General features: G+C 43.0%; 1 protein-coding gene across 6 annotated transcripts in view; it reads left to right on the top strand.

The window, feature by feature from the left end:
- The window catches only part of JAKMIP1 (janus kinase and microtubule interacting protein 1), an 86,366-nt gene that overhangs the window by 44,730 nt on the left and 19,927 nt on the right, over window positions 1-21,709 (top strand). For 5 of the 6 annotated variants that reach the window (XR_013842680.1, XM_079991537.1, XM_079991533.1 and 2 more), the window contains exons 10-16: window positions 2,398-2,526; window positions 3,773-3,856; window positions 8,295-8,357; window positions 13,376-13,474; window positions 17,625-17,726; window positions 18,776-18,829; window positions 21,444-21,509. Coding sequence is in view for 5 of the 6 variants with exons in the window: in XM_079991537.1 (XP_079847663.1) it covers window positions 2,398-2,526; window positions 3,773-3,856; window positions 8,295-8,357; window positions 13,376-13,474; window positions 17,625-17,726; window positions 18,776-18,829; window positions 21,444-21,509 (597 nt within the window). In the remaining variant the exon portion in view is untranslated. The remainder of the gene's footprint in view (window positions 1-2,397; window positions 2,527-3,772; window positions 3,857-8,294; window positions 8,358-13,375; window positions 13,475-17,624; window positions 17,727-18,775; window positions 18,830-21,443; window positions 21,510-21,709) is intronic. The other variant, XM_079991536.1, reaches the window with a different exon arrangement.

Raw genomic sequence — 21,709 nt, 5'->3', positions numbered from 1 at the left:
CCCTGAAGAGGAGAGGACTTAGGAAGCTGTGGGGAGATGAGGACCTTCAGTCTCAGCAACTGCCTCACGGGGGCAAGACTTGCCGGAGATGAGTTGCTGTGGTTATGAGGCCTGACACTCATGTGCAGATCATGTTTTTGCTAATAAAGAGTTAACTCCAACTTGCTCAGTGGGGTTTACTCCTGGCTCATTCCTGTCACATCCATATGTCTCTCCCAAACTGCTGGAGAAGGAACACAGCGATCAGTCCCTCTTCTCGTCCTCCCCCCTCCTCCTCTCTCTGCAGCCAGAATGGGGGGATGTAAGGCCTAGAGGGCTGAGGAGGAGAGGCTGATGGCCAGTTCCAAATATTCTTCGGGGGGGGGGTCCAGAAGTGCTGAGGGCCAGTGATTCCCCACCTGCCCTAAAGGGTTGTGCCCACGTTTTTGGGATGCTCTTGGATCCAGCACTTGTCACTAGGCCAGAAGCTCAGAGCACTTTTATCCTCTATGACTGTTATACCAGCTGTTGTCTTATCTGGACTCGGATAGCTTTGCTCTGATAGACTCTTATTTGGATTACTGTTGCTTATGGGGCTGCCTTTGAAAATGGTCTGGAAACTTTAGCTGGTGCATACTAGGGGGCCATCTGCTTCCAGTCAATTTTAGGGTCAAATTTAAAGAGCTGGTATTCACCTTCAAAGCAGGGATGGGGAACTGCTGTCTGAGTACTGTACTGTTCAACCACAACTCTCATAAGCTCTAGCCAGCATGGCCAATGTTCAGGGATGATGATAGTTGCAACCCATCCTTGCTTCAGACCCTAAACAGCATGAGCCCAGGTTGCTCGAAGGATTGGCTTTTCCAATATGTACTGAGGCACTTTTCCAGTTGCTCCAACAAATGAGGTTTGGCTGGTAACTACCAGCTACCCTCCATTTTTATATTTCTAGTGCTTTGATGATGATGATGATGATGATGATGATGATGATTTATTCTTTATACCCCGTCCATCTGGCAGGGTCTCCCCAGCCACTCAGGGCGGCTTCCAACAGGAGATTAAAAATACATTAAATCTCTTGTGCTTGCTGTAGTTTTCCATTGCTGGTTTTAAATCTGACTTTATTCTGCTTCTGATTTTCCTCTGTTGTATTTATGTTCTATTTTAATATGTTGTTATTGGATGGTGTGTAGATACTTGGGACTCATGGGCTTTCCCACCGTAAGCTCTGGTCCCTCTCACAACCTGTGCCACAGCTTTTATCAATGCAACTGTTGGTGAGAGTGTGGGCATTCTTTCCATTATCATTAAGAATCATTACATCAGAAGAAGAGACAGGGAGGACACATTATAGGAAATAAAGGTAAAAAAAAGGTAAAGGACCCCTGACAGTTAGGTCCAGTCACAAACGACTCTGCGGTTGTGGTGCTCATCTCACTTTACTAGCCAAGGGAGCCGGCGTACAGCTTCCAGGTCATGTGGCCAGCATGACTAAGCCGCTTCTGGCGAACCAGAGCAACACACGGAAACGCCGTTTACCTTCCTGCTGGAGCGGTACCTATTTATCTACTTGCACACTGACGTGCTTTCGAACTGCTAGGTTGGTAGGTGCAGGGACCGAGTAACAGGAGCTCACCCCATCGCGGGGATTTGAACCGGCAACGTTTCAGTCGGCAAGCCCAAGAGTCTCAGTGGTTTAGACTACAGCGCCACACGCGTCCCCATTATAGGAAATAAAGATGGCTATTACCAATGTAATAATGAAAGAGATTGGAAGCACAAGTGTAGGGGAGAGATCTGGTGTGGTAGTGATGGCTGGTGTCAAAGATGGATTGGGGAGACCATGTTCCAATCCCCACCCAGCCATGAAACTCACTTTGGGCATCACCCTTTTGCAGCCAATTCTGCCCTGTAGGATAAAGGGGAGGGCCGAAGACACTATTGTTTTAGCAAGAGTGGGATATAAATCTAACAAACACATAAACAACATTTTCATGTTCACAGCAAGGCCTTGTCCCTTTTATGAATCAGATTTCTGAAAAGGCTGGGACTTCTCCATTATCATTGACCTCTTACAATATTTAATGTACTGGTTAGGGGGCTAACCAGGCTGGGATAGCTGGGATAGCAGGCTTGTTGGTTTTTGAATGTCTGGTGTAGATTTTTTCAATTTCGTTATTCTGTATGGGACAGTGACAATAAAGATTATCGTATCATATCGTATCATACTGAAACTATAGCTACGTTTGTGTTTCAGTCATCACCAAAAGTATATTGATGTTTGCAATTTCAGGACATGGCAAAAAAGTGTAAAAAGACTTAGCTAGAATGGTATGTCTGCTATAATTTGTTTATTTACAGAGTTCTTTCTCTTTTAAAATGATGACGGTAATTTATTTATTTTTACATTTCTTTAAGAGCTCTCCTAAAGAAGAAGCTGACTTGCGGTTCTGTCAGCTAACCAGAGAATATCAAGCTTTGCAAAGAGCATATGCATTGCTCCAGGAACAGGTTGGGGGAACCCAGGATGCAGAAAGAGAAGCAAGGGTAATTTTTTTTAATGTGGCTTTGCAAAAAAAAAAAATACAGGTTCTTTCAGTTAATTTGACATATGTTCAGTTTTTAAATGCCCAGGCTTTGCCTGTTTAACTCCTTTGCTCTGTCTGAATACATGCTACCTGATTTTTTTTTTTACAGCACTCTTTACTTTCTTTTAAAGTTTTACCTTTGGTATATAGTCGCTCTTAGTTGGTAAGGGCATTTGCATTTGCTTTCGAAACATCTTTTTTGTGTGGATCCTGACTTCAGAGTCAGGTCCAATAAAATTACAGACTGGATCTCAAATTTGTTGCATTCTGGAATTGCCAATTTCAAGCTGTGAAGTGGATCTGAAAAGTCACTGAGCAACTTGATATATATATTTGTAATATTTTTTATCCAGGAAGCTTTTAATGTTTGAAGTTTTAACCTGTTTTTAATATTCTGATGGAAGCCCCTCAAAGTGGCTAAGGATACCCAGCCAAATGGGTGGGGTATAAATAATTTGTTTGTTTGTTTTCAATTTAAGGCAAAATGTTCCTAAAATTGCTTTATACTATCATCTAATAAGAAGAAGAATCAGTATTTTAAGGTGATGCACTTCTTGACCTAATGGAGCTTAGAAATGTTCCAGTAAGTCCTGGTGCCGAAATACTGGATTCTTCCTAGGTGGAACACAAAGCCCATCACCAGAAATCAGGTTAATCTGATTTGGGCAGCAACACTATTCCTTGCTAGGAAGAAGATTACCTAATCTTTGGTCATTTGAACCCTTTCCCATTTTACTTTGAAGCATGTTTTAAGGCAGAGTGTCCGTCAGCTTGATAACGCAGTTTATTGACATTCCCTTTAAATCAGACTGGACAATATTTATTCTCCATAATTCTTTTTCCATCATAGAATTGTAGAGTTGGAAAGGGACCCCAAGGGTCATCTAGTCCAACCCCCTGCAATGCCGGAATCTCATCTAAAACACCCTGACTAACTTGGGTTTACTGCCAAACCCAACATAGTATTTACGGAGTGTCAACGTAGTTGGCTCCCACTACCGCTTTCAAAATAGTTACTGATTTCGTTACATAAATCCTACTGGAAATGCTGAGTTTTGCAATGATTAATTGTGCACAAAGGCAGAATATAGTAGAACCTCCTATATCCCAGTTGTTAAGTATTCTATATCCCAGTTGTTAAGTATTCCTATATCCCAGTTGTTAAGTATGATATCAGTTAAGTATTCTTCAAACTCTCTATTCAGACACGGGAACAACTACAAGCTGATCTTCTCAGGTGCCAAGCAAAAATTGAAGACTTGGAGAAAGCTCTGGTTGAGAGAGGACAGGTAAAAGACTCTCTTCATACTTTCCGTCAGTTCATTCTCTCTTCTGCATGCAGTGCTGCTCTTATCATCTTCATTGCTTCCTGGTACATTGCTGTGTTTGATGTACAATAGACGAAATGGGGAAAAACAATTGTATTAAATGGAATTATGTGTACTGGAGAGAAGGCCATAAAAGTAGTGAAATAATAAAAGCACATTAAGGTTGATATCCTTCCTAATACAGTCCAATAGCATCTTGAAGATTCCCACCAAGACCCTTACAGAAGAGAACTTCGACTGATGATGTCAGCTATGTATTTTCCATCTCCATGATGTAGTAGTTTAGGCATTTGCTCAAAACATTTGTGTTTGTTTTGTGTTGTCTTTGTAAGCAGGCAAATGACCCCCATGTTTGCAAACAGCATACTGTATTCCTTTATCAAAGAACACAGGAAGATTCTGTATCATATAGAAAGGTTATGACATACAAGCTTAAGGCAATTCAAAATTTCTTAGTAACAACAGATCACAGATATAGAAGATTCCTTAGGAAGTTAGTTTTTCTAGAACTCAAGTAAAAACTGTAGCTCTTCATTTTGCCAGTTATAGATAGGTAGCCGTGTTGGTCTGCCATAGTCAAAACAAAATAAAAAAATTCCTTCCAGTAGCAATGTATCTGAAGAAGTGTGCATGCACACGAAAGCTCATACCTAGAACTAACTTAGTTGGTCTTTAAGGTGCTACTGGAAGGATTTTTTTTATTTTGTCTTCATTTTGCATAAACAACCTCAAACTGTAGCATGCACAGTTTTTATTTAGTGATGGAGGAAATCCATAATTTTATGAAGACTGCACACTAAATTTGTGGGGTCCATTTTATTCAGCCCCATTTGGGAGTTTGTGGACCCACAAAGGCCTACTAGTGCTCAGCACCCCTCCCATGTCCCGTCATGTTGTACCCTTTGCTAGAGACGGGGGGCCATGTGGGTCAGACCTGTGTTGGGAAGGCCAGTGAGCCTAAGGAGGTATTGGGCACTACTGCAGATGTACAGCACTTCCAGGTTGGTTTGCTGTCATTGGAAAGGGTCATTATTTTTAATGCCGAAGTAGGTGGCGCTGTGGGTTAAAGCCTCAGCGCCTAGGACTTGCCGATCGAAAGGTCGGCGGTTCGAATCCCTGCGGCGGGGTGCGCTCCCGCTGCTCGGTCCCAGCGCCTGCCAACCTAGCAGTTCGAAAGCACCTCCGGGTGCAAGTAGATAAATAGGGACCGCTTACCAGCGGGAAGGTAAACGGCGTTTCCGTGTGCGGCTCTGGCTCGCCAGAGCAGCGATGTCACGCTGGCCACCTGACCCGGAAGTGTCTCCGGACAGCGCTGGCCCCTGGCCTCTTAAGTGAGATGGGCGCACAACCCCAGTGTCTGTCAAGACTGGCCCGTATGGGCAGGGGTACCTTTACCTTTACCTTTTACCCAGAGTATAGCCTGCAATCATGGCAGCACCTGGGTCCTCTCTAGTCCAGCATCTTCCCTGGCTTGGATTAGGACTTCTCCACTGCCTTCCATCTCTGGAAAGAATTGAGAAGTGGGGGTCAAGTGCCCTGGCTCTTGGGGAAGGGCAGTGTTCCTAGAGAGGCCTTGGCCACTGCTGTGCACCTGTCACACATTCTTGTGGCTTACATTCTTCTGCTGACATTCAGAACAAGTCCTCCTGCTGCTATAGCAGTAGAACACGGGTTAGAAGAGACAATGTCAGGCTCCAAGCAGTCTTACTGATCCTGGCTCAGCTCTGCTGCATTTGGGGAGGCAAGACTCAAACTTGCATATTTCCTAACAGAAACTAAGATGGTTTTGGTTCTGATCCCTTGCTCTTCTTACTTTTATCAGCTTTGGGATGCTATGTTTGCTGTCAAATGGTACATGCCATATAATTTTTTTAAAAAAATCAAACGGTTAACATATAGGAAATGGCTGCCTTTGTGTGAGGGCCAGTTTAATGTTTTTGAGTGGAGGAGCTTCCTTGCAAACACCCTCAAGGTATTCAGTCCAAATGTACCTTATCTCTCCAGGGCTGCGGTCTGGGTGGTGGGTGGGACCCAGTTTTGCTAATTTACGGCAGGGGTCAGCTGTGTATAACTCGGTGGATGTCTCTAATGTCACTGAGAAGCACCTCTCCACAATTCCCAGAACAGTACAGCTTTTTAAAAAATAAAATAAAAAATATCATTTTATTTTGTCAATAAGGTAACAGGGAAGGGGGAAAAAACCAAATGTACACAAGCTCCACTTTTAAAAATAAAAAGGGAGTGTCTCTCCTGAAACATGGGGAGAAGTGACTGCACCAGCATTCAGTTTGCTGCTACACATTTCCCTTGGTAGCAAATCATTCTCACTGTGGAGCTTAGGGGCCACTCTGAGTTCTATTTTACTGCTAGCCTTTTCTTTATGTACTACTGTATTAAGCTACGGAATGTTCCAGAATTGTGAATGTCTCTTGAAGTTCTAGGAAAACACAAAACACTTTTTCTTCTTGGGGCATGGTGTGTTTACTACTTAGTTCAGTACTAAAGCGAAACTGTTAATAAGCAGTTCTTCAAAATAAATTTTGTTTTGCAACTCATGAAGTTTTCTCGTGCATGATGTAATTTATTTATGTTTAGTAAAATGGTTGTTTTGCAGCAGAGCTAGTAGTATTATTTTATCATCAACGACATGGCTGCTTTTCGCCTGAATTGGCAAGCAGTTGTCTTTATTCATGAAGAGATTTAAAATGCTTCAGATTGTCTCCATCTCTTTAAAAATAGGAATGTTCCTCCCTATCAATGAAATCACTTAGTGCTTTTCCTAAGTACCTTGCATACATGATCTCTGTTAGCTTTACAAAATAAGATAGACCGGTCTTGTCACCCTCATATTGTCAATGGCCAACAAAAACTGTTAGGCAGCTTGCCTAAGCTCAGACTTGACTAGGTAGTCTAACAGCATATATGAAATACAGTGGTACCTCAGGTTACATACGCTTCAGGTTACATACGCTTCAGGTTACAGACTCCGCTAACCCAGAAATAGTACTTCAGGTTAAGAACTTTGCTTCAGGATGAGAACAGAAATTGTGCTCCGGCGGTGCGGCAGCAGCAGGAGGCACCATTAGCTAAAGTGGTGCTTCAGGTTAAGAACAGTTTCAGGTTAAGAACAGACCTCCAGAACGAATTAAGTACTTAACCCGAGGTACCACTGTAAATTAAAAAAATTGTCCAGTAGCACCTGAGAGACCAACTAAGTTTGTTCTTGGTATGAGCTTTCGTGTGCATGCACACTTCTTCAGATACACTGAAACAGAAGTCACCAGACCCTTATATATAGTGGGAGGGTGGGGTGGGGTGGTTTTTTTTTCAGAAGGGTAGTAGGAGATGGGTGATTGACTAATATATCAAGTATTTGGTAGCACTCTTAAGTATGTAGGCATGTTCCTGCCTGCCCTGCTCTGAACAACTGCAGCTGCAATTTAGCTGAGAATCTGTACCTCTGTGTGAAGGTGTTACTTATGACTGTCATTTAAAGGCAGTATCGTATGAGGCTGTGGAAGAGCTGAACTAGTGTTTGATGTCAGTAATGGCCTGGATGAGAGCCAGTGAACTGTCCTGTGAGTAGATGGTTCTCCAGTTCAGGGAGATGATAGTCAGTTCTGGATGAAGTTGCACTATCGCTTAAGAAAGAGATCCCCACCTTGGCTCTCAATCTAAGCCCAGGTGACCTCTGTAGCACACAGTAGTACCTTTCGCCAGTTTGGGCTGAAGTGTCAGTGACCACCTTTCATAGGCAGATAGCCTGCCATGATTATCCATGCTCTGGCAACATCCTATCTGGGTTACTCCAATGCGTTTACACACAGGGTTTCCTCTGAAAAAGGCTCAGAAGCTTCAGTTAATGCAGAATGCAGCAGTCAGAGTTTTGATGGGCATTGCTCACATTGTTTATTAAATCTCTTCACTGATTGCATATTCATTTCTAGGCCCAGTTCAAAGCTAGTAGCTACTACTTAACTTTAAATACCTAATTGGCTTGGGACCCAAGGACTTAAAAGAGCATCTCCTCCCATACCTGCTTGCCCACACTATAATGTCATTGACCAAAGCCTTTCTACAAACGCCACCTCCATTAGAGTAGAGGTTTGTTTCAGTGGGCAAATTGAAGGGCAGGGCTTTTCTGGCAACCTGGGCAGTGCAGTAAGCTTTCCTAGAGTGGTACACTTGAAGCCAATATTGCTGCTTTGATGCTGTGCAAAAACGTCTATTCACCCAGATAAATTCAAATCTCATGATTTTGATTTCTACTTTTATATGTTCGTTGTTTTGCATGCTTTTTATTATTTTGTAAATGTCTTGGTGATTGACAAGTTGCAGTGTATATGATTTTTAAAATAAATACATTAAAATACATTATAATTCTAAAAATTCTTTACAGGACTCCAAATGGATAGAAGAAAAGCAGGGGCTTATCAGGACAAACCAAGAACTGCTAGAAAAGGTGGGTGAAATAAATGGTGCCTTCAATGTTTCCAGAACTGATTACAACAACATCCTTTGTGCTGAGTAACTCAAGTTTTTACATTGATAATTTTGTTTTCTAAAAATGTGTGATTGATACAAACACTGTTTTTGTTTATTAAATTCCTGTCCTGCCCTTTCCTCAAAGAAGCTGGGTTTCACTAGCCAAAATGAAACTATTAAGAGCCTTCAGAAAAAATTATATATAGCATGTAGTAGGCAGTAAGGGGCCTGCCAACCTAGCAGTTCGAAAGCACCTCCAGGTGCAAGTAGATAAATAGGGACCGCTTACCGGCGGGAAGGTAAACGGCGTTTCCGTGTGCGGCTCTGGCTCGCCAGAGCAGCGATGTCACGCTGGCCACATGACCCGGAAGTGTCTCCGGACAGCGCTGGCCCCTGGCCTCTTAAGTGAGATGGGCACACAACCCCAGAGTCTGTCAAGACTGGCCCGTACGGGCAGGGGTACCTTTACCTTTACCTTTTAGGCAGTAAGGGAGAGGATAACTGGATTGTTTTAATGATAAAACTCTTTGGGTTCAGTCAGTCAACCAGCTGCAAATCCACCTAACAGTTACCTTGTTCAGCTAACATTTTACAAGCTTCCTCACAAGAATATCATAGGGGACTTTGTCCAAATCCTTACTGAAATCAAGATACACTATGACCACGGCATTCCCCTAATCCACCAAGCTTGTAACTCCATCAAACAAGAAATGAGATTAATCTGGCATGACTTGCTTTTGAGAAACCCATTTTGGGTTTTGGTAATAACAGCATCTTTTTCTTAGTGCTCACAGACCAACTGTTTGAATGATCTGTTCTAGGACCTTTCCAGGTATTGACGTCAAGTTCATAGGTCAGTGGTTACCTGGTCTCCCCTCCCCCCTTTTGAAGATGGGGACAACATTTGCCTGCCTCCATTCTGCAGGGACCTCACCTATTCTCCAAGAATTCTTAAAGATTATAGACAGAGGCTCTGCGATTACCTTCACAATCTCCTTTAGTACCCTTTGATGCAGCTCACCAGGCCCTGGAGATTTGAATTTGTTTAAAGTAGCCTGGTGTTCCCTTACCACCTCTTTTTCTATATTGGGCTGCAGCTCCCTCCTTCCATCATTTATTCTGTTATCACTAGGTTGGGCATTGCTTTCCTTTTAGGCAAAGTAGGTGTTGAGTAGTTCTGCCTTCTCTCTGTCACCCAATAGCATTTCTCTGTCTTCTCCATGCAGAGGACCTACCACTTTCTTGTTCTTCCTCTTGCTTCAGACATAAATGAAGAAACCTTTATTATTATTTTTAACCTCTCTTGCAATCCTGAGTTCATTCTGAGCTTTGGCCCGCCTGACCTTCTCCCTGTAACTGTTGGGTACTCATACATACTCCTCCTTTGTGATTTCCCCTTTCTTCCATTTCTTGCACATGCCCACATACACCTCACCTCACCTCACCTCACCTCACCTCATCTCATCTGTAAGCTCCTTACGCAGCCACACCAGTTTATTTAGATGCCTCCCACTTTTCTTTCTTGTTGGAATTGCCTCTCTTTGTGTCTTCAATATTTCATTTTTAAGAAACTCCCATCCATTTTGGACTCCCTTCTCTTTCAGTATTTCTGACTGTGGAATCTCATCCAGTAGTTCCTTAAGCTTTTTGAAATGAACCTTCTTAAAGTCCAAGTGCATGCCTGACTACACTCAGGTTTCCCTTGCCCCTCTATATCATGAAACCCAAGATGACATGATCACTTCTTCCCAAAATTCCAATACTTCCACTTGGTCAATCAGTTCCTGCCTATTGGTGAGGACCAGGTCCATAATCTTCTTCCACCTCCTGGGAAAAGAAAGTGTCATCAAAGCAATGGAGGAATTTGTTGGACCTTACTTTCTTGGCAGAGTGAGTTCCAACAGATAGGGGTAGTTGAAGTCTCCCATGATTGCTGTTGTTGGCGGCGGCATCTTTCTGTCTCAAGAGACAATGGAGTGCACCTCTGGGGGTGAAGTCAAACTGCTGGAGAATCACACTGCTTGCTATGGCTGCAGAGACTGGTAACTCGTAACAGCTGCCTCGTGTGTTCTTTTTGCAGTGTTAGCAGCACCAAATTGGCTTCTTTGGGGTGCAAGCCTGGGAAGTATGTACGGAGGTCCTGGGCTGCTAGATCTCTCCTGCTTGAGGCTTTTAAGCAGAGGTTGGATGACCAGCTGTCGTGGATGTTTTAGCTGAGATTCCTGTATTGTAGGGGGTTGGACTAGATGACCCTTGGGTCCCTTCCAACTCCTAGGATACTATTAATTCCTTTTTGAATGTTTGGTAATCTGCTGCAGGAAGGCATCACCCAAATCTTCAGTCTGGAGGTCTGTGTTACTCCTCTCTTCCTGTTTGGTCTGTTCCATTTGAATAGGTTATACTCCTCAATTTCTGCATTCTAGTCATGAATCTCATCCCACCAGGTTTCAGTAAAGCCTATTAGGTCATCTTTGCCATCCTGCATTAAGAATTTCAATTTGTCTTGCACATTTCCCATACTCTGTGCATTAGTACAGAGACATGTGAAGCCATGAGTCATTCTCTACAGCTGCTTCCTGTGCATCAATGAAGCAATTATCCGCAGTACCAGGTGTCCCCCTGTTGTCTGTAGTATTTTCTCCCTCCCCCTCATGATTTGTTTTAAAGCTCTCCTGAACAGGTTCAGTTCTTGTTGGAAGTAGGCAAACAAGATATGAAGACAATAGCCCTCTCTGGTAGATCACTTGGCAGCTCATATTCAGTGACTTACAGTTTCTTACCATAGAGTTTGCATATACCCATCCTGACCATTAATTAGTTTCCGCTCTTCCAACCACTTGTTTTTTAATGGCTCACTCCATACTATTAATGACTCACTGCAGACTATTTGTGAATTAAAAGCATCCATCCCAATACAGATCCTCAGGAATTTCACTTCCTGCATCCTACCATTGTAAGAACATTATAAGAACTGTCCGATTAGTCCCAATACCTGCTTACCAATACTTGATCCGCAAGAGGACCTTTGCTCTTATCTCATAACTGCTAAGTTTACTTGGGAATCTTTGGTGAGAGACTTTTTTGAAAGTACAAATATGGAATATCCACTTGATCACCCTTGAAGAACTCTAAAACTTTACTGAGACAGGACTTACCTTTGCAAATACCACTTTGGCCTTGTTCTTCTTTATTCTTTATAATTTTATTTTTAAGCACGCTTTCCACCAATTTACCCAGGACTGATGTTAAGCTAATCATCCTGAAGTTTCCTGGATCCCATTTCCATTCTAAAACTAATCTTGCTGCATTCCTTACAGGGGGTATTCATGGGCTGACTTTTTTAAGGAGCAAAAACTTTTAAAATGCACACATTTTACAGAAAGGCTTACAAGGTTGTCCTAAGACTGCCTCTTTATTCCTTTTAGCATTTTTAACATTTTCAGCTGCTTTAAACATGGGAAACAAATACCTTTAAAGGGGCTTCCAGGAAGTGGCCGTTCCATTGTAATGTGCATCCCCTCCCTGTGGAATTGTGCTGGGGGGGGGGGAGGTGGCTCCCTCCATCTGCACATGAGGGTGTTGAAATGTGCCTAGAGACGAAACAAGCCCCTAATGACTATTGTTCGGGATCCCCAAACTAAGGCCCACGGGCCAGATAAGGCCCGAGGGACTCGTTTATCCGGCCCATGGTGACCCCCGCCGCCCGCTGTTACCAGCGCTGCACTGCGCGGCTGCCCACTTCCAGGTCGGAGGAGCACCGGAAATAGCTGGTGCACATGTGCAAACGTTATTTCCGGTGCACATCCGGGTCGGAGGAGCTCCGTGCACATGCGCACAAGCTATTTCCGGTGCTCCTCCGACCCGGAAGTGCGCCGGAAATAGCATGTGCGCACGCATATGGGCACGCGCTTCCCCGCCCTGCCGCGCGATTGGCGCTGGAGACACTGGCCCAAGGCACAGTAAGTTTGCTGACCCCTGCTGTTGTTGGTACAGTACATAACATTCTGTGGTGAACGGAATCAGCATGCGTTTTGCACCAAATTTGACCTTTATGGAGAGCCTTACCTCCAGTAGTTTTTATTTCAACATGCTTAGTGACTGTGCAGAATCCATGACCACAATGACCCATGTTTTCCCAACTAAATGTCAGGAAGAACCTTCGGGGAGTAAGAGATGTTTGACAGGGGAACAGACTCCCTCGCAAGGTGGTGAAACTGAGAGTACTTTTCCTTGGAGGTTTTTGATCAGAGGTTGGCTGGCCCGCTGTCAGGGATGCTTTAGTTGAGATTGCTGCATTGCATGAGTTTGGACTAGATGAACTCTTACCATTCTGTGAATCTATTTGCCAAGTGCTTCTGAACTGGCATGGAATCCTCCTGTCACAAGGTGTTCATTTCTCTTAAGAGCTATTGTCTTGCTCAGCCTAAGTGGGGCTGGCATCTGGAAGATCCAAATTTGCAAGCCCACACTAGTGACTTTTTAGAACTGCGTATGATAGAATTTGGGACGCGGGTGGCGCTGTGGGTAAAACCACAGAGCCTAGGACTTGCCAATCAGAAGGTCGGCGGTTCGAATCCCCGCGACGGGGTGAGCTCCCATTGCTCGGTCCCTGCTCCTGCCAACTTAGCAGTTCGGAAGCACGTCAAAGTGCAAGTAGATAAATAGGTACCGCTCCAGCAGGAAGGTAAACGGCGTTTCCGTGCGCTGCTCTGGTTCGCCAGAAGCGGCTTAGTCATGCTGGCCACATGACCCGGAAGCTGTACGCCGGCTCCCTCGGCCAATAAAGCGAGATGAGTGCCGCAACCCCAGAGTTGGCCACAACTGGACCTAATGGTCGGGGTCCCTTTACCTTTATGATAGAATTCACTCTTGCATTTCATTAAGAGGCTTCCCCCCCCCCAGTGGCTTTCATTTCTTTTGCATGCTATAAAGATGTTTGCAAGAATGTATTCTACATCTCCCTTGGCTCATAGCCGCATGATACTTTTCTCTTAGATCTACAAGATAGAACAAGAAGAAGATCTGCTGAAGAATGAGATGCAGGATGCCAAAGACCAGAATGAGCTGCTGGAGTTCCGAATCCTTGAACTGGAAGTAAGAGATTCTCTGAGTTGTAAACTCACAAATGGAGCAGAACTTGTCATTGAACCCAAGCTGAAATACGTATGACATCCATTAGCATCCATTGCATGTGTAAGGGGAAACTAACTGGATTTTCTGAAATCTGCCGCGATGTTGGGGCAATGAATTTAATGCCTCTGCCTTAATGTAGTTTTGGAGAGCATGCTCACTAATTTTGCAAAACTGTAACATAGATAATATGTATATTACATATAGTTTGTTCTGGCCAATAAATTTTTTTCTGTGTTTCTGTCTTTTTGTTTGTTTCATTTCCATGACTGCTCCTTTATTGCATGTGACATTATCTGATACACATACTACCAACTCCCAGCTGGCATTATTTTAATTAACACATCTCTGTGCATTCTGCATGAAATCAAACCTTAGGCTGTGACACATCCTTCATCTTAATATTTTTTTTCTTAAGTTTACTTGGTCAGTTTTAAAAGGGAAATTTCTACAGAACTTCTTTTATGGGAAAAAATTATTTACATAAATCTGTTAATGAAGTAACGATGCAGTTTAAAATGAAAGAATCTTAAATAGAAAAAAATATGGTTACCTGAAGAATTTGCATTTTCTTAGCACATTAATTCATTCAGTCTGGTTCCATTGTGTTAAAGGAGTGGATGATATTGTTGCTACTTTTTTTTGTTTTAAAAATATGCTCCGTTGTAACGGGACGGGTAAGACTGTTGCCTTTTCATACCCATGTGCAGTACATAAACCTAACTAAAAGATTGTTAACAAAAATCATGTTCATTAGGCTATTTGTAATTTCATCTACTGAATATCTCAGAACTCTTGGCATGCACAATCTTCATTCCACCTCAGCCTCACTTTGGAAATGCTTTTGTTCTTCATATTACTTAGATATCAATCTTGTTTGACCCATTAAAGCCAGGGGGTGGGCAAATCTCCATTTCTGTCGAGGGTCATGCTCCTTCAAGGACAAGCCGCTTGGGGCCAGAGCCAAAAGTGGGTAGAAAAACTCTTTCTATCTCTCTTGCCCTCTGCTCTTCAGCTGGCAAGCCACTGACAGTAAGGATCATATGCTTTTGCCAGAGGTCTGAACTGAACACTTCTAGTGTTGCAGAGGGCTTTTGAAATCAGGATAAGGGTCCTATCATCCAGTTAAAAGGATATTTGATAGCAGGGCTACGGAGTACCTTCAGCCAAAATAAACAGATAGATGGGCCAGTGTGCCTGGCAGGAGGATACAGAAGCACTGCAGGTTTATTTTGCAAGCTATGAAAATTAGCTCCTCCTTGACATCTTGGAAATTCAGCTGTGGATGGAATAGACATGAAAATGAAACCAATGTTGACACTGATTTTTTTACTTCCCTCTTCGCTTTTGCTCACACCCAGTGCTGGAGGGGTGGTGAAACCTGTGGCCTTCCATATGTTGAACTCTTAAGTCCAGTCAGTATGCAGGACCACAGGTTCCCGATCCGTGCCTTTTTTAATGGGCTCGCCTATCTAATAGTTAGATGGTTGGATTATGAGCTGGGAGACCAAAGTTTGAATCCCCACTCAGCCTTCCTTGAAGATCACTGGCCAATTTTGGGCCAGTTACAGTCTCTCAGCCTAACCCACCTCACAGGGTTGTTGTGAAGATTAAATGGGGAGGTGAGACTCAAGTACACCGCTTGAGTCCCTCTCAGGAAAAGATGGTATATAAATGGAGTAAATAAGAATAAGTCAAAGGAGTGGTGCTATCCAGAGTTCATACGCTGCACTACATGGTTGGCAGATCCAGTGTGGGATGTCAAATTAGTCTATTAGTTGGAAATGCCATTAAAGAAACCCCTATTTCTTTCTGGGTCTTTTCTTGTTACTCTCTTCCCCTCACCATTTTGTGTTTGCTGGTATCCATGCGACTTTCTTCACTTCTCGCCTCATAACTGCTTATGCTCTCTTATCTCTTCCAACCATTACCCCTTTAATAATTTTGGTTGAAAAGCAGAGTATAAAAAAATCCTGAAACCACCTAAGAACACCATCTATTTCCATGTATAAGGAACCCTCCTTTGCAGCAGCAACTACCCTCTGAAAGCTTAAAGGTAGCCTAACACGGCCTGGGCCTTCCCATCTGTGGACTGCACTGGATATATTTGTGGGAGGTATTCAAATGCATAATGTAAATTATGCATTTGAGCACCTAAAGTTGTTCAAAGTGCTCTGTCATCTAGTGTAATAAATCCACTTCGAAAAGAAGCAGACTTTAGGAAAGTGATAGATATGCATTGAAACGTGTGGGGTGAGCAAATAATCACCGGGTGGATGTACAAACAATTCAGAATGAAAATCGGACATAATCTAACCACCACATGTTTTCTGCAAGCAAATCAGAATGAACGCCCAGTAAATAGGTTGTCTGGAGGAGCCTTCAAAACTGCTGTGTAATTAGGGCATATGCTGCAACCACACCATTTGTTTTCATCTATGAGACCTAGATGTTTTGAAAAACCAAATCAAAACCCAAAAGTTGATGCTTATATTTTAACAAGAGCGATTCATACGAACCTCATTCAAACTGGCTCCTGTGGTTAAGTCACAATGTAATGCCATTTGAGTAATTTTTTGTTACCATGCAGTCAGTTGAAAGGTGATTTACTAGAGCCATATATCACAGTTGTGTATATACTGGTCCCTTGATTCCTCAGCAACACTGCGGATCTTGATTAAAAAAAAAAAAGTTCTGAAAGATAGTTTCTGCTCTAATTGTGGGAAAGCTCCACAAGTTAACTTAATACTTTTTCTGCAACATGAGCAGTGTTTGCCTCTACAAGATAGTTCTTATTTTTAAAGCAAAACTAAATTGTTTAAAGCAGCCACTTTTCGTTTTACTGTCTCTCCCTCTTCCATTCCTCAGCTGCCTCATGAGAGAGAGAGAGAAAGGGCACAGAGCTCTCAAATATTCCATAGTATGTTATTCGAACCTCTGCAGTTGTTTAAAACTGCCATTTCCCTCTCAGGTTTCTACATCCATACTGTGCTCATACCTTGCTTTAAACCACCACTTCCCCCCATCTTTCCAATGTTCTTGCTCCCATTCCATGATCAGAGCCCTGGTGCAGTCTGCTTCTCCCAACCCCACCAACTTCATGCAAATTCGGGATTGTGATGCAGCACTACAGTGCAATGACAGCCGTATCTTTTTAATTGCATGCAAACACATACATAAGGAAGATGTAACAGGACTCCTATGGGGATGATAAGGAGGGGGGTGAATTTGCACGGCTGCTGCTGCTGTAATTTGAAGTCTCACCACCCAAGCTCTTTCTGCTGCATACTAAGCAATATAGAAAATCTGTTTGGGCCATTATTTTCTGGTTGCATTTCTGCATGGGGAGATTGGGGGTAGGTCTCTCAAGTCTGCTTCTCTAAGAATCACTCACTAATGCCTGAGCTTCAGTTAAATGCACGGTCTCTCTTAACTGGGTGGATATTGGATCCAATCTGAGCATTATTGTCCTGTGTCGACTCAGAAGCTGGATTGTTAAAAAAACAACATCAACCCACAACCTTGTTGGCTGCTTTGTGAGCAGCACCAGTTAACCAACTTTGCATGTTTCACCCTCTACCCCCCCCCCACCAACACTTTCATTTCCTTTATCACAAAGTTGCAGGAAAAGGAAGGTGTGAAGCAGAGGTTTTCAACCTTTTTGAGTCCACGGCTCCCTTGACCAACTCCATTCTTTCTGTGGCACCCCTGTGGGGCACAGGAGCCCAGTAAGGTCACCCCTTGCCTGCAGAGCTGGCAGCTCCTCACCCCCTTTTCAAACACCCTTCCTTGTGGAGTTTGAAGTCACCTTCTTTTTCAGTGTATCTGAAGAAGTGTGCATGCACACGAAAGCTTATGCCCAGAACAAACTTAGTTGGTCTCTAAGGTGCTGCTGGGCTATTTTTTTATTTATTGAAAGAGGTTGTGTTCTTATAACAGTAAATAATCTTACATTGCATATCAGGGAAGGACTGACCTTGCAATGCATTTTGGTATATTTTTCGTACGCAAAATCCAGTATTTGTTCATTTAACTTGACTTGAATGATTTGTAGAATAGAAGTTTGGTATCTTTTATAAACACCTATTCTATTTTGAACAAAATCTTCCCTTAGGAGAGAGAACGAAGGTCGCCAGCTTTTAACCTCCATATAACTGCATTCCCTGAAAACAATGGAAGTGCACTTCAACTGTTTTGTCATCACGAGGGAATAAAGGTAGATGGAAATTTGTTGGTTCTTGTGCAGCATCTGCAAGGTGGTCTGTGGGCCACCAGACTTGATGCGATGGCAACAGAGGCATATGTTTGATCAAATCTCTTTCCTGTTAGTTCGCACAAAGCAGAAAGGGGGGTCTAAACATCAAAGGGGATGCATAGCTGTGAGGAGGGACCTCCTCTCCAGCCAGAGCTCTTCTTACCTCTAGAATCAGAGCTGTGTTAAGGGGAAAGTGGCTTTGGTGATGAGCCAGCGAGGAGGTAAGATGGGGAGCAGGTTCAGCTTTCCTCATCTGCATTCCACCTTTGAAATTAAAATCTGATGGATACCCTCTGCTTTCTAGGTGTGGGTGGGGGACACACCATTTAAACAAACATAGCTGCCACCATGACATCTAGTTTCACCTTGTAAACCTATGCTGTTCCTACCCTTGTGCGTAATTATACGGAAAGATCAGTCTCCACGACCCTGTGGAAATTCCACCTAAGATCTCAAGATGGTTTCCACATCTTCCTGCACACTTCGTATGAATTCCCAACCTTATTATTCTCATCTCATCTTATTACCACTAATTTTGTTTTACACGAAGCATTCTTTCTTTGACTATGAATAGAAAATGGGTGTAATGTTGCCTAGTCCATTAAACCTGATATTTTTAGGCAAAAACCTTTAATGCTGTTCAGTGTTACTAGCACTGGTATGATGTGGTGTGAAAAGACCTATTTCAGTTCAATATTATTTTCGGTGTCTAATCAAATGAGTAAATAGCAACAGACTATAAGATATAATCAGTAGTATTTCTGACATTGTATTGTTTCATTGTTAACTTTGATAACTGTTCTTACCTAAATTTCCTGTGATTGAGAGGAAATTGGGTTCTCCCTTTTTTTAAGATGATGGCAGTTTTGCAATTGCTGGAGTCAGAATGTCTTCCATGGTGTTGTTTCTCCAGCCTAGTTAATGTGAAAGAATTTGTAACAGTTAAAAACTAACACAAATACATGATTTAATTCTTGATTAAAAGATAAATGTTGAAATTTCTTTTCCAGGATGTGAATATTTCTGAACTTATGAAGAAGCTAGATATCCTTGGTGATAATGGGGTAGCTAATGTATTTATTTAAGTAGTTCCAATTGCATATTTGTGAAAGGGACACTATCTGTAATAGCATGCCACCAGGGATGCCGCGATGGAGGGTGGGCAGCACATGCCTCTGTGTTACGCTGCGGTCTTATGCATTCCCCCACCCCGACTCACTGGGTCTCCTGTCATGACAGCTTGAATTTTAAAATGCGAATTTAAAGTGCTTGAGTATGTTTCAAATACATTCCAGATATATAACTGGAAATACTATTTCAAGATGAAGTTATTAATATTAAGCCATTGGGATCATGAAAACAAATGAAACACCCCACCCATTCTTTGTTCTTGTTTTGCTTCAGTTATTTTGGTTTTAAGTTTATCTATTGGGATTTTCTTCAAGTTGTTTTAATGTCAGACAGCTAAACTTTTGGAACAGGAGTACTGTAGAATTGATGCAGAGGGCGCACCAACTGTAGGTTGAGATCCGTTGTGTTCTTGAAAAACGTGGGCAAATTGAACCGATAGCATGCATCTAACCCAGGCTTCCTCAACCTTGGCCCTCCAGATGTTTTGAGACTATAATTCCCATCATCCCTGACCACTGGTCCTGCTAGCTAGGGATCATGGGAGTTGTAGGCCAAAAACATCTGGAGGGCCAAGGTTGAGGAAGCCTTAACTAATAAATTAAGTGGCAGCCCTCTAGTCAATTCTCTCTCATATAGCTCAGTATTTGAAGCAGTTCATCCCCTTTCCATTAAGAAAAGGCATTTACTTTATCATTGTGCAGCTCCTATCATCAGAAGGGCACTGGCTTGTGCTGATCTGCCAGAATGCAAGAGTGAGATACCTGCAAGATAACAGCTCAGGTCATAGGAGCCAACTCCTAGGGGCCGAGGTCCCTTCGGCCCACCCAATAAAATATTTGAGGGGGCCACACACACCCCCAGTTGATGGGCATTGCCATTCAAATGGTGGGTGGGTGCCACATCTTGTAATCATTTATGTGGGGTAGGGTTTACCTGGGCTCCCCCCAATATTTTATTGAAGTTGGCACTCTTGGCTCAGGTAGTGCAGGAGATCATGCTTAGACGAGAGGTCCCCAAAGTTGGAAAAGATGGAAGTGTTAACATGATTTCTGCAGTGTAACCTTTTATCATGTAATTGAGCAGGATTGGGGGGGTGGATAATGTAAATCAGAATATTATTACTTTAATGACCATCAGAAGACTAAAGTTATACAACAGACTAACCTTATAGAGTGTGCTGTAACGCCTAACCTTACAATGATTGGAATGTTAATTAAACTGAGGACAGAAAACAAAGTTTCAGGATTTTTGCTAGGGGTAGATCAAGAATTGAAAGCTGGCTTGGGTGTTCAACTATGCAAGCAGAATTAAAGTTTGGCACAGCGTATCTTGAACAGCCTGCCAGCCTCAATGCTGCTTCCATGCCACAGCCCTGGGACATCCTGTGCCACAATTTTGATGGAAAATTAAGGGATTATTTGAAAAGCAGAACTTCAGAAGGCAGCTGCTGGAGGGCAGAATCCCTAGTCTGCCCACTGCAGAGACCCCTCATACCCCATCAGGAGGTGGGCATTGCCCCAAATAACCCAATAACAGTTTTTCCAGGAGCAGCTTTTCAGTTTGATTGTTTGTGAGCATTCCCTTCGAGTACTCACAAAACCTGGGGGACTTTTGTGTGTTCTTTAAGGCTTGCAAAAATATACCCATTTTGGAGCTTCTTTTTCTTTGTCAGGGTGAGGGGCCAGAATCAAGGCAGCAGACGTCCTGCTTGGCTTGAGCGAGTTTGACATTTGTTACCTCTTCAATATTGACGACTAGGGCATAAGTAGGGACGCGGGTGGCGCTGTGGTGTAAACCACTGAGCCTAGGGCTTGCTGATCGGAAGGTCGGCGGTTTGAATTCCCGCGAAAGGGTTAGCTCCTGTTGTTCGGACCCAGCTCCTGCCAACCTAGCAGTTTAAAAGCACGTCAAAGTGCAAGTAGATAAATAGGTACCGCTCCAGCAGGAAGGGAAACGGCATTTCTGTGCGCTGCTCTGGTTTCGCCAGAAGCGGCTTAGTCATGCTGGCCACATGACCCGAAAAAACTGTAGACAAATGCCAGCTCCCTCGGCCAGTAAAGTGAGATGAGCACCGCAACCCCAGAGTCTTTCGTGACTGGACTTAACTGTCAGGGGTGCTGCAGGATACTGCCTGCACTCTGAGCTGCAGGATACTGCATGATCTCCCTTAGGCCCGGTTCTCAGAATTGAGCTCTCAAGGGGCCTAGCAACCCAATCCTGAGTTCACTTTGCTCATATGCAGCACAATCCTATGCATATCTACTCAGAAGTAAGCCCTATTGGGTTAAATGGGATTTACTCCCAGGTAAGTACGTATAGGATTGCAGCCTACATGATCCTACTGAAAAGTAATGATTTACAACTTTACAGTATACTCCTAAGGTTGTTGCAATTCCTGGCAGTTTCTGGCAATTTGCCTTTGCCAAACTTTTTAAATGAAAGGGAAGTTGGTGTGCTCAGTAATGCTTGCTGCAGCATGTACTCTGTTATTTTAATTTGATGGATTTCTGCTACAATGTAAAATACACTGAACTTCTTGTGTTTTAGAATTTGAGGAATGAAGAACAGGTTGCGATAATTCAGGCGGGGACTGTACTTTCTCTCTGTGAAAAGGTAGAGTTCTGTGAAGAATTGCTTCTCTTAGACATGAATTTCATCCACCCCACAAAAGCAGCGCTCTCTGCACAATTCTGTTTAAATCTGTAGCTCTGCTCACAAAAGTCTTGAATGTACAAGCCTTTTTTAAAAAAACTCTTTCTGTATAAGAACAGCAAGCTGAATTCCTAGTGGAACTTAATGTATTTAGCAAGCAA

The sequence above is a fragment of the Podarcis cretensis genome (assembly GCF_951804945.1).
Source record: "Podarcis cretensis genome assembly, chromosome: 9".
Taxonomy (NCBI): Eukaryota; Metazoa; Chordata; class Lepidosauria; order Squamata; family Lacertidae; genus Podarcis; species Podarcis cretensis.
This window is presented reverse-complemented; position numbering and strand designations above follow the sequence as displayed.